Here is a 13,313-nt window from a genome sequence, read left to right on the forward strand (position 1 = left end):
TTTTGGTCACCATTCACTTGCATTGGACCTACAGAGCTGAAATATTCTTCTAAAAATCTTCGTTTGTGTTCTGCAGATGAAAGAAAATAACACATCTGGGATGGCATGAGGGTGAGTAAACGATAAGAGAATTGTAATTTTTGGGTCAACTGTTTCTTTAAAGATGTGGTCACCCTCAAAGATGAATTCTTGAGAAGCCAGTAAATCACAGTAATACATAAAACTGTTTGCTCATTACACAGAGATCTCAATATTCGTTGTTCGTCATTCGTTTTGCATTGTCATTTGTTGCTCTCCGACTCTTAAAATGTATTTCTTTGCTTTGTTAAGCTTCAGATTTAGAAATCATTTAGAAACTTTTATCCAAAAGAATTTACAGTACACTAATTACAAGGTCAAACCTACTGAAATAGCTTGTGGTGCCTTCTCAAGGGCACATTGGTGATAGTTTATGACAGGCTTCAAACCTACAAACATTTGATGATCTTTAACCTGTGGAAGTTGAGCATTTAGAGTACACCATCTTTTTTGAATGCATTTATTCATGTAGCACATCACAGGTGCTAGCAACAATCTTCAGGGTCCATTTGTGGTTAGACTGTCAGAGCACTGCTTGAGGTAGACCAGTCACTGTCGAACTCGTCTTCTAGTGTCACAGCTGGGTCTCGTTGGGCAGCATATTGTTTCATATTAGGTAATCCTGATAGTACACAACAGCTCAGGGCACTGCGGTAAATGTCCATGTCACGTACATTATTCCTGTGCAGAAGATGGAGATTGAAAGATATAGATGCTATGAAAGCAACTAAAAATACATCCAAATCATTTCATTATTTACATACTAATGTTAGGGAGTCTGGGGCTAGTTGTCACACTTTTTACTTTAGTGAATATATTTTTCAGGGTAGTTTTATTTCTATTGGCACATGCTTTTATATCTTGCCTACAAAACAGCTTTGTGAACATATTTGGAGGATAGAATCACAAAAATATTCTAACTGAAGAGTTTTGAACTAGGTGTTTGAAACCAACATACAAAACCGCTGCTAGAGATATAACATGCATTTGTGTATTTGACTCAAAATCATTTAGCTACTGAGATAAAGCACTTGTGACAACTTTCAATGTGACAACTAGCCCCTGTCTCCCCTGTTTACTTTTTTGCGCAATTAGGACTAATTTTGAGGAATTACATTATGCAATGTGAAATTAGAAGTAATGTTTGTGAATGTTACCATTCATTTGTTTTCTCATCGTAGCACTCCACATCACAGCTGGTGGTGAAACCATTAAACCCTCCAGCAACAAATAAATGATCATCCACCACCTGGATTTTGAGAAAAGTGAAAAGTAGGTTCATAATTCATAATTTACTCTTCCTCGTCATTCCAGACACGTATGACTTTCTTTCTCAATCTTACGCTTTGCGCTAAAAACAACGCAAGTTCTTACATTAACACGCAAGCCACTATGAACTAGATTCTCTCATAGCGCTCATGAACGCACAACGGATGTCAAGTAATTTACGAGTTTCGAGTTATTGTATGTCTTCAGAAGACTTGGAGTATGATGCACAAGTCGCATGGACTACTTTTATGATGCTTTTCGGCCTTTTTAAGTAGGGCTGCACAATTAATCTAAATAAAATTGAAATCACAAGATGACAAAAGGCTTCTATTTAAATAATTAAATAACAAGTCTGCAAGTGCTGCTCGCTTCAAAGTTTATGTGTGCTGCTGTGTCTGGTCTGGATAGTGTTTAGTGCATTAATCCAGTTTTTCAAAGAGCATCTGTGCTCCACAACTCCATCATGTGCTCAAAGTAATAGATGTGCTCCAAGTTCAGTTCCGTTTGCTTATATTTAAAGTGCTCCAGATTAAATTTAATTTCACTTTTGCATAATTCCAAATATGTTTGTCTGGAAAATACCCCACGGTATTTGTGAACAGAGAAGATGATGTTAAAATGAGGAGTAAATTATACAGATGATGTGAACTCTGCTACAACTACAAACATTTAAGGTGTTCCTGCATTTTCTGCCAAAATAATAGCTTGATTATATTATAAAATAAAAGCTTGATATATTACTATTGTATAATAATAATAATAATAATAATAATAATAATAATAATAATAATGTTAAAATAATATAATATTCAAGTGTACAAGGTTCCAAAATATAATGATGATGAATAGTGGGCTAAGTCCCTATTACAAAATGGACAAAACAGGTGCACAATGGACAGGTACAATATGAATATGAAGAAAACATTTTTTTTTACTCTCTCTCTTTGTTTCATTGTTTTATTTAATTATTTGTTTATTTTTGGCTGTAGTGAAAAAGGTTCATTTTAAGAGGACTCTTTTTATTGGCAGTACAGTATGGGCAAAATATTATCTAATTTAGGTCAAAAGGTATCACTTAGCTACACTTAAAATTTTTGTTTCATAACAAAATTCCTTAATTTATATATATATATATATATATATGTATATATATATATATGTGTGTGTGTGTGTGTGTGTGTGTGTGTGTGTGTGCGTGTGATTTAGTTTTGTTTTTTTTAGTTTATGAATTAGATTTTGTTAAAAATTCCACAGTTCAATTTAATGGAATTTTGTTATAAAAATTGAAATGTGTAGATCTTAAAAATAGACTAAATATATTTTGTAGTGTAGTTTTTTGTTTTGTGTGTCTTATCACAGTTCAAATCACAACTGGCAATCACAATATGACTTTTTGTCCAAATCTTGCAGACCTATGTTTAACCTTTAAAGTGCCATTGTATTGAAAAGATGGAGCAACATATTCATTAAAATGTTTCCCTTTGTGTTTCAAATAAAATAAATGGGTTTGGAACAACATGAGTGTGAGGAAATTATATTATTTGGGGTGAAATATTCCTTTAAATATTTTATGAACATGATCTGCTAAAGGATTTTACCTTTACGTGAATAAATCTCAGTATAGGTGCAACAATTTAATGAAATATAATTAGGCAGAAATGTAATCCAATTTCACAGATCACTCAAGTCTGTCAATATGGTACCAATATGGATACCCCCCCCCCCCCCCAAAAAAAAAAACATTATCATAAGAGTTATTTTATAGTTTTGTAGATCACTCATTTGTTTCGATGCCTCACCTCAATGCCAAAGTTGCTGCGAGGGTTGAACATAGATGCAACATCATTCCACATATCAGTAACAGGGTTGTAGGCCTCTGCACTGCGCAAACGACTGGAACCATCAAAGCCACCCACCTTAAAAATATTGATATATGTATTCTGTACATTTATCTGTTCATTTATAGTTTGCCTCCACACAGTCAAGTTTTCTACAAATGTTAGTATTTCCATATTTCTGTATACGTATATATAATTCTCACAGCATAAACTAGATCTCCATAAGCAATCACACCAACACCACTGCGGCGGCTTCTCATGGGCGCGATTAGGCTCCACTGGTTTGTCTCAGGGTTAAAGCTCTCAGCTGAGAAGAGACACTCAAACCCTGTAAAACCACCACAGATGTACACCTGCCAGACATACACAAATACAATATAAGAGGCTTTTAAAGTGTCTTCAGCAGAAGAATGTTAAGCCATTGGTGACTGTTCTTACCTTGCCCTGCAGTGAGGTGGCACTGGCATCACTCCTCCTTTCATTCATAGGCGCAATCTGTGTCCACTGGTTGGTCTTCAGATCGTAGCGCTCTACTGTTTTTAGCCTTTCATGTCCAGAATAACCACCAATGGCATAAATATAGCCGCCCAGAACAGCGACACTAACATAGCATCGCCGTTCGTACATTGGGGCTACCTGCAACCCATTATTTACATCAGTGTTTATTGTGTAATACACATACCAATATAGAAAATTTCACCATTGCTTTTGTCCATCACTTACAGAAATTTTTAGACACCACCAATATAGTAAAACCATGGTATTCTTTGAAGTGTCTTACTGGTTTGTTTTTTCGATTTACCATAGTATTACCATCTCATACCATCACTGTATCATGGTACTGCCACAATATGGGAAACATGGGACATTCCATGGTTGTGTTTCAAAACCTAGAGAATCGTTATCTCGACAGCTCTTCTGGGCATCATAGGCACGCTTGAACATTCAGACTTTCCCATGATGCCCAAAAATGCTGTCTAGGTAGGCAGCTTACTACATTTTGAAACACAGTCCATGTTTTCGTAGCATTGTTATTCACAAAGTTATGAGTTACTTTGTCCAAAAGCTACAACAATTGTTGTAATACTAAAAAAATGATCGTGGTTTTGCCATTTTTTGGGACACGATACTAGTGATCAACCGATATGGGTTTTTCATGGCCAATGCTGACACCGATACAAATGCTGATAAACATAGTACAATTTAAAGCTGAAGTACGTAACTTTTTCAGTGTTAAAATGCTTTCTTCTATCCCAGCTTTATATGCAGAGACAACTATAAGTAAGTCATTCATGGATGAATTTTCTCGAAAACTGTAAACACTGTGTCTCTGTCGCGCTATAAAAATGAGTGGGGTTTTTTTAGCAAACCGCTTAGACCCGTCCCAACAACATTACTATCTGAACAACTGCAGATGAGTGCATATTCAGAAAGCTGTTTTGAAAACATTGTTTATTTATGTGATTTCATTCAGTGGCACTAGTGTCGCAGAAATACCAAACTTCAGCTTTAACAACAGCGAATCAGATGTACACAAAGTTTCTAAAGTGAAACAAACACTTATTTTATGCAATATTAACTCAAATTTGCATAAACAGAAAGTGTTGACAATTTATTGACAAATCTATTGGCAGATTTTGGGACTGATACAAAGGAAAATTCACACTTCTGTTAATTGGCTAAGCGAACACAGTTATCAGCTGATGTGAAAAAAAAATGCAAAAAAGCAAAATGTCAGCTGATTAATAGGCCTGGCTGATATATCGATCCATCACTACATGATACAATGGTAACGGCATATTTTTTTGACACAAACAGTTCCATTGTATTCTTTGAAGTATCCAAACACATTGTCCGAAGTTACAATAATAGGTGGAATACTAACAAAATTTTGGTTTTACCATTTTTGGACATTATACCATGGTAACAGCATGTTTTTTTAGTTTTTTTTTTAACCTGTACCATTGTAGGATAAAGGTATTCTTTGAAGTAACATGGAGTACCATGTAAATGGTGCATAAATGTGTAAATACTTCAAAGTACTATGGTATTACCACCTGATCCAATCACTGTACCATGGTGTAGCCACATTGCTTTTTTGTATGGGAAGTAAAATTAAACATTGACAAATTTGTTGGCATACAAAGATATACATGGAAGAGCAACAATACCCACCTCATGCCAAATTCGAGTGATGGGGTTGAATTTCCTCACACTGTTGAAATACTCCACACTGTCAAAACCGCCGATACAGTAGATAAACCCATCCAGGAACACGGCACCGTGATAGGCTCTTGGACTCTCGTCTTCTTGAGTCACATTGACCCAACGCTCTGCCCTTACATCATAGGCCTCAATCCCATTGGTGGGACTGCCACCGCTCCACCCTCCGATAGCTAATAGAATGGCACAGGGCAGTCGTGGACGTGTCAATGGATTTCTGAGGTCTGAGTCAGAGGGTTCCTCCACGTTGAGGTCAAACATGGCCTTCATTGCACTGATGATCACAGGTGTGCACACCTCATTCTCCAACACCAATGCATTGCATTTTACAGTATTCATGAAGTAGTCTGATGTCATTAACCCCATTCGAACCTGAAGCAAAGTGAGGGAAGAGCTGACACATACTTGACTTTACACATACTGCACTCTTTATATTTAAGTTTACACAAATGGACAACAGAAACCATATGTTTCTGCCAAAATATAAAAGTTATTACAGTTATTCTTACTACAGTAAAACTGTTGGTATTAGCCACTACTATCATTCAATAAAAACTACACAAAACAAGAAAAGGAAAGTTTGCCAGACTTTGAATGGTGACGTGGTCTCATAGAATCACATTACTATAGAAAATACTATACAAAATATAGAAAATACTATAAAAATAAAATTATTTTATGTTGCTTGTTGTAATGTTTCCAGCCAAGATCTTCACTTCACTACTAGCCAGATCTCCTATGTGTGTCCACGAGAGAGACCACTTAATACATTTTATGCTGCCTTTATGTGCTTTTTAAGCTTAAAGGTTTTGGACTCTGTTGACTTGCATTGTATTGACCTACAGACCTGAGATTTTCTTCTAAAAATCTTTGTTTGTGTTCTGCAGAAGAACGAAAGTCGTACACATCTGGGATGGCACAAGGGAGTAAATGATAAGAGAATTTTAATTTTTGGGTGAACTATTCCTTTAACTATTACTATTTCTCTTTGTGTATCTTACCTTTGGCAATAGCATGGCAAAGTGTTTCTTCCTCTGTTCAGGTGAGTGATCAATCCAGTGGAGAATGGCTTCAAAAACCATGTCCTCCTGTTTGACATTCAGCTCATCCTGACCAATGAGCTCCTCAAGATGTTCCAGTGAGAGTTCCAGGAACTCCTCAGATACACGCACTACCTCCTCAAAATGTTGTAGGATGTAGAGCTTTGCTTTACACTGGAACTTTGAGCATGTGTGGAAATGCCCTGCAAACATGCAGATACCAATGCAGTTTTCAGGGCATAACTGTGCCTCCAGGAACTCACAGCAGGTATCTACTAGACCCGATATTAAAAACAGGTCAGCTGCCACCAAGAGCTCTGTCACGTTATCTTCAGTAATGCAGACAGATCTTTTGTACATGTATTGAAGAATAAGAGACATGATGTCTGGGGATATTCCTAAAATATTGTAGGAATGTTCTGCTAAGTTGTTCCAAATGGTGGAGAAAAGCACCCTGTGAACACATTTCAAATACAGGCATTATTGATAAGCAAATTTGATTAATTTGCATGTTTATTTAATGCATATAGATCTTTGTTGGATGGGAAATTATTTTATGCTTTATTGTATGGCAAATATGTGTGCACAGGTTTTCTTGACTATATCATTTTAGGATAAACGTTTCATCAGAAGATAGCTAAATATCACAAAACCTCCCTTTGGAGACATTTGGGGACATCCTCACATGCATGGTAAAAAGACTTTTTTCAAACTTATTCAATTTTTTATTTTTTTATTTATAATTGGCCTTATATATAAAAACTATCGAAGTCCAAAAGTATGTCCTCATTTTGGGGAGTATTGGGGTGTGGTTTTTGATGGACATAATGTAGGCAGGTGTTTGATGGCTTATCATAAAATATCCTGATTTTCTGAAGAAGTTCATCCTTAATTTGACTTATTTTATGACATTAAATCCACTAAAATTGAGTATTAGGGATGTAAGGAACCGGCAATCAAGTAAATAAAAAAGAAAGACAAAACTTTGCAAGTCTTTGCTCTACTTAAAATAGACCACCATGCACAAAGTGACTTATGTGTACAATTAAGATGCAAGTGTCTGGACTCACCTAAAATAAGGGCTGCAGCCACACAGGATGATTTTGTGCACTTTAAACTCTGTGTCCTTAACCCTGATGATCAGGTCAGTGTGCTCGCCCTGTAAACGTGCTTCCTCAAACACGTTCAAGGCTGTGGCACTTATTTTACGCTTCATGTTCTCAGCGGTCCGTCTATACACTGATCCACCTTCTCACATCAAACTCTGATTAAAGTAATAGTGCATTCTGGTGACCTAATGCTCAGGAGAGTTCTAGAATGTTTCTTTGTGACATCAGAGCGCAGAGTTTGAATACATTCTGTGTCTTGGCCTCAACATTCTAATGGGGTCTTTTATTTTATCCTACATCTGGATTGGTTTCTGTTGCATCCAAATCCTCACAGCCATTTAACATAAAGTTCCCATTTGCATTTATCTCAATTACTTTAATTCATTGACCAAACAAATAAAGTAAAAAATAAAGGGCAGACCAGGGAAATACTGTTTGCATATGCAATTACGCATGTTCATGGCACAAAACACACACTAGTCAGTTTTTGACAGTAGAGCAGGTGTGTCCAAGTATGACCCCCAAACAGGGCCGGTTCGTCCTATTGGCAACGTAGGCAGTTAACTAGGGCCCTGCGTGGTGGTCCATAATAAAAGAGCAGATCACAGAGGGCTTTTTCAAAAAAGTCTCAGTGGAGAGATGTAAACACAGAAAAATTAATGGGGTTTCAAATAAAAACTAATTAGTGTGTACATGACCTTCATTTGGTTTGGTTTCTGTTGCATCCAAATCCTCACAGATACAGAAAATCCCATTAACATTCATCTCAATTTAAATAAATGACCTTTAAAATAAAGTAAGCAAAAAATGACAGGGTAGCCCAGGGAAATAATTGCTTGCACATACGTTTTAATGGCAGACAAATAGGCCTATGTAGTTTTTGATAGTAGGGTTGGTATTTATTTATCTAATCGTGTACCCTAACAACTGTGCTTTTTTGATAGTCTCAGATTGCAGTTTATCATGATGAATGAGAAACAGTACCTCGAGTTTGAATTTATGGCCACTAGAGAGAACAATTGTTAACGTCAATAATTTCATTTATGGCCATTTGTGGTACTTTCTTTTGATTGTTTAATTATTTTTCCATCGCCTTTTAATTCATTTATTTTTTCTTTTATTTTCTTTGTTTTAGAAATGTACAAATATATTATTATTATTATTATTATTAATATTATTATTATTTGTATTTATTTATTTATTTATTTTGCCTCTCTCTGTATCTATGGCTCTACTGGTAAATATTTCCAGTTCAACATGAAATAGTGAAACTATTCACCAGACTCCATTTTGTGAAAGGAAGAACATGAACAACACTAAATTGTCTCTGAATAATGTGAATCAGCTTTGGAACAGAACAGTTTTCCAAGCAGCTTTGTCCAAGCATGGATAACACTGACAAATCTACTTAACATTGTCTATGTATTTATATTTGACAACTGTGGTCCAGACTGATGTATATTTTTTTCTGTGTGACTCTACTACAGCATTGAACCTACAGTAAGTCTCTATGAGGAAAGAGAGGTGGGTTCTGCACAGGTATGTCAGACAACAACTCCAAAACCCAGCTGTGTTTATGAAGAGTGATGTATCCCCCCTGCATTCAGTACTGGATCTGTAACATCTGACCCTTTGTGAGTTTCAGCATAGTAGCACCCAATATATGGAATTCACTCCCTCTGACTCTTCGCAGCATCTCTTTATCTAGTTTAAATCTCAACTTAAAACTTTTTGTTTTCTCAGTGTTGTTTGTCTTAATGTGTTATGTTTTCACTCTCAATGACTGTTCTATCTGAACTGTGTTTTTGTGACTGTTCATTGTTTATGTATTATTGTTTTACTATTGTAAAGCGTCCTTGAGCTCTGGAAGGCGCTATATAAATAAAACATTATTATTATTATTATTATTATTATTATTAAACATAATTTTTCTGCTGTAGTGATTTAATGAGACATTAAAGGGATATAGTAGTTCACCTTAAAATGAACATTTTCTCATCATTTACTCACCTTCATGCCATCCTAAATGTTGATGACTTTCTTTTTTCTGCTGATCAGCTTTGTAAGTCCTCACAATGCAAGTGAATGGTGACCAAAATTTTAAAGCTCCACAAAGCATATAAAGGGAGCATAAAAGTAATCCATACGACACCAGTAGTTTAATCTGTGTCTTGAAAGGTGTGGGTGATAAACAGATCAATATTTAAGTCATTTTTTACAATAATTTCTTCTCCCTGCCCAGTAGGTGGTGATATGCACGAAGAATGCAAATCACAAAAAAAACAAAAGAAAAAGAAAGTAGAGATTTATAGTAAAAAAGGACTCAAATTTTGATCTGTTTCTCACCCACAACTATCATATAGCTTCTGAAGACATGGATTAAACCACTGGTGTCTTATGGATTACTTTTATGCTTTGTTTATGTGCTTTTGGAGCTTCACAATTTTGGTACTCATTCACTTGCATTGTGAGGACCTCCAGAGCTAAAATATTCTTCTAAAAATCTTTGTTTGTGTTCAGCAGAAGAAAGACAGTCATAAACTTCTGGAATGGCATGAGGGCGAGTAAATGATGAATTTTCATTTTTGGGTGAACTATTTCTTTAAGTTGGTGAGTCTTAAAGTTAATGATTTTATTTATGTAGCATTATTTTGTAATGCATTTCTTTCACAGTTACACACTTTATCACATCAGGCAGCATGACACAGAAGGATCCCTGGTGGCACACAAACGACTGGAGAAGACTGCAGGTCTGCATCAGGATTCTCACCAACCAGTAGATGATGTCCTGCTGAGAGTCAAAGACCAACACAAAACCAGCATGAAGAACAAATATGAGAGCTTATCTGAGGGAATTAAACTACAAGAGAATCAAACCCTCCTGAACAGAATTTACACACAGCTCTACATTATAGAGGGAGAGAGTAAAGGAGAGAATGAAGAACATGAGGCTTTACACGTGAAGAAAACACCCAGAACACAACACTCACACGGCACTCCAATCTACTGCAGTGACATCTTTGATCTCTTACCAGAACCAGGATATAAGATGAAGAAAAGAAAGAGGAAAGAAGAAATAAAGACAGTTCTCACTAAAGGCATTGCTGGAATTTGGAAAACAGTCTCTGTGCAGAAGTTCATTGTGGACTGGGCTGAAGGAAAAGCCAATCAGGATGTAGATTTCATGTTTGTGCTTCCATTCCGAGAGCTGAACTTGATTAAAGATGACCAGTACAGTCTTCACAAACTTCTGCTTGACTTCCATGCTGAACTTCAAGATCTGGACTCAAAGATTTATGATGAGTGTAAAGTTGTGTTCATCTTTGATGGTCTGGATGAAAGCAGAATTACACTGAAGTTTTCAGACAGTAAGAAAGTTTCTGATGTGACTGAGACGTCATCAGTGGGTGTGTTGATGTCAAACCTCATCAAAGGACATCTGCTGCCCTCTGCTCTCATCTGGATCACCTCCAGACCAACAGCAGCCAATCAGATCCCCTCTGAATACATCAACTGTGTGACAGAAATCCAGGGATTCAATTAGCCTCAAAAGGAGGAATATTTCAGGAAGAGAATCAGTGATGAGCATCAAGGCAGCAGAATCATCTCACATATTAGAAAAGCCTGAACCATCCACATCATGTGCCACATACCAGTCTTCTGTTGGATCTCAGCCACTATGCTTCTAAACATCCTGAAACAAGATCACAGTGAAGAAAACCCTAAAACTCATACACTACAGTACATACACTTCCTCCTTATCCAGATTAATATGAGGAACCAGAAGTATGATGAGAAAGATGAGAGAGATGCAGAGAAACTCCTGCAGTCCAACAGAGAAGTGATTGTGAAGCTTGCTGAACTGGCGTACAAACAGCTGATGAAGGGCAATGTCATGTTCTATGAAGAGGACCTGAGAGAGAGCGACATAGACGTCACTGATGCCTCAGTGTATTCTGGAATTTGCACTGAGATCTTTAAAGAGGAATCAGTGATTCATCAGAGGAATGTCTACTGCTTCATTCATCTGAGATTTCGGGAGTTTCTAGCTGCTTTCTTTGTGTTTTACTCCCATTTAATGAAAAACATAGATTCACTTCCATTGTTTCTGGTTAGAGAATTTGAATGTAATTTATATACAGTATTTCAAGCTACTACAATCAGCAGGTAATAAATCAATGTGGAGTAAAACCGGACAGCTGGATCTTTTTCTTCGATTCCTGCTGGGCATCTCTCTGGAATCCAATCAGAGACTCTAACAGGATCTACTGACACACACAGAAAGCAGCTCAGAGTACATTACGAAAACAATAGAGTACATTAAAGACAGAATCAAAGGTGAAGATAATCTCTCAGCGGACAGATGCATTAATCTGTTTCTCTGCTGGAAATAAATGATCAGACTCTGTACAGAGAGATTCAGGAGTTTCTGGAATCAAAGAATTATCAATATCATTATCTACATGCTTCAGATATCAGAGGAGGTGCTGGATGAACTGGATTTGAAGAAATACAACACAACATATGAGGGTAGAAGGAGACTCATACCAGCTGTGATGAACTGCAGAAAAGCTCTGTGAGTATTCATTTTTGTAATTGTTTATGAATCTGAATTTATCTTTTTTGGTGAGACACAGAACCATTAGATCATATCATTACTGTAGGTACATTTCCATCATCAGGCCAAACGGTTCTGAGCATGGTTAGTATTGGTACCAGTAGCATTTCTGTTAGGACACAGTTTGGTATGGTACAATTACATAGCATTCCCTTAATAGATTTCTCAGTTAACTAACCATATTCAGGACAGGAGAACTATGCTGGTGGAATGGCATTAGTGACATGGTGACTCAAGATTGGTTACTTGTCAGTTGCTAAGGTATCTCATGATTTTTCAGCACCCCAGTGGAAAAAAACGTGAGTGTTAATGAGCCTGGAACAGTGCAGACCACCAGAGTTTAGCAACAGTAACTATTCAGGCTGAAGATGGAAATGCACTAATTGTTTTCTTTTATATGACAGTAATTTAAAGGGAAAGAGATAAAAGGTTGCTTGAACACAAATGTTTTGTTGTCTGAAGTTGTCTGAAGTTAACATTCAAAGGACATGTGCTGTATTTCATTTCTACAATAGACTTGTCAACTATAATATCAATGGTTGGAGCTGTGAAACTGATCTCAGCTCTACAATCACCAAACTCCCTGCTGATAGAGCTGGAACTGAGTAACAATGACCTGCAGGATTTGGGAGTGAAGCTGCTCTCTGATGCATTGAAGGGTCCTCACTGTCAACTGAACATACTGAGGTTTGTAATTTTTAGTAATAAGGTACTGACATAATACATTGACCAGTGACAGCCACTGCATGGTGCAACCATTCTTTACTGATATAATGATGCAGTGATTTAAAAACAAAACAAAAAAACGTTACATGATCTTTGTACCCTGATCTGTTTAGATTCTCCTTGTATATGTCAGCCGTCACTGATGATAAAAATGGAGATGTGATTTTTAGCATTATGTGCTACGTTACGCATTATGTACTGTGTGCAGACATGTAGGCTACTGTAAAGTGCCTAAGCTGTGAAAAATTCTCTGTCAAAGCCGCCTAGTCTTTAAGCGTGCCATCAAGAAACTGAGCTAGAAGCTGCTCACAGACCTTGTCAGTTGTCAATTGGCTATGTGTTGGAGTTAGACACACAAATCTATATTAATACTGTCAGCAGAAAAATAAAACAATAAAAATACCAATTTAAA

The 13,313-nt window shown here is 36.6% G+C and overlaps 1 protein-coding gene across 1 annotated transcript; it reads right to left on the bottom strand.

Moving 5' to 3' along the window:
* Positions 1 to 593: 593 nt before the first annotated feature.
* Positions 594 to 7,664, bottom strand: LOC127454988 (kelch-like protein 10). Its single transcript, XM_051722507.1, has 8 exons — positions 7,519 to 7,664; positions 6,410 to 6,902; positions 5,361 to 5,780; positions 3,624 to 3,821; positions 3,389 to 3,538; positions 3,147 to 3,263; positions 1,236 to 1,327; positions 594 to 759 (listed from the first exon to the last, which is right to left on the bottom strand). The coding sequence occupies exons 1-8, from the start codon at positions 7,662 to 7,664 to the stop codon at positions 594 to 596; spliced, it is 1,782 nt and encodes a 593-aa protein (XP_051578467.1).
* Between the last annotated feature and the right edge of the window lie 5,649 nt (positions 7,665 to 13,313).

This window comes from Myxocyprinus asiaticus, chromosome 17, assembly GCF_019703515.2.
Source record: "Myxocyprinus asiaticus isolate MX2 ecotype Aquarium Trade chromosome 17, UBuf_Myxa_2, whole genome shotgun sequence".
NCBI lineage: Eukaryota > Metazoa > Chordata > Actinopteri > Cypriniformes > Catostomidae > Myxocyprinus > Myxocyprinus asiaticus.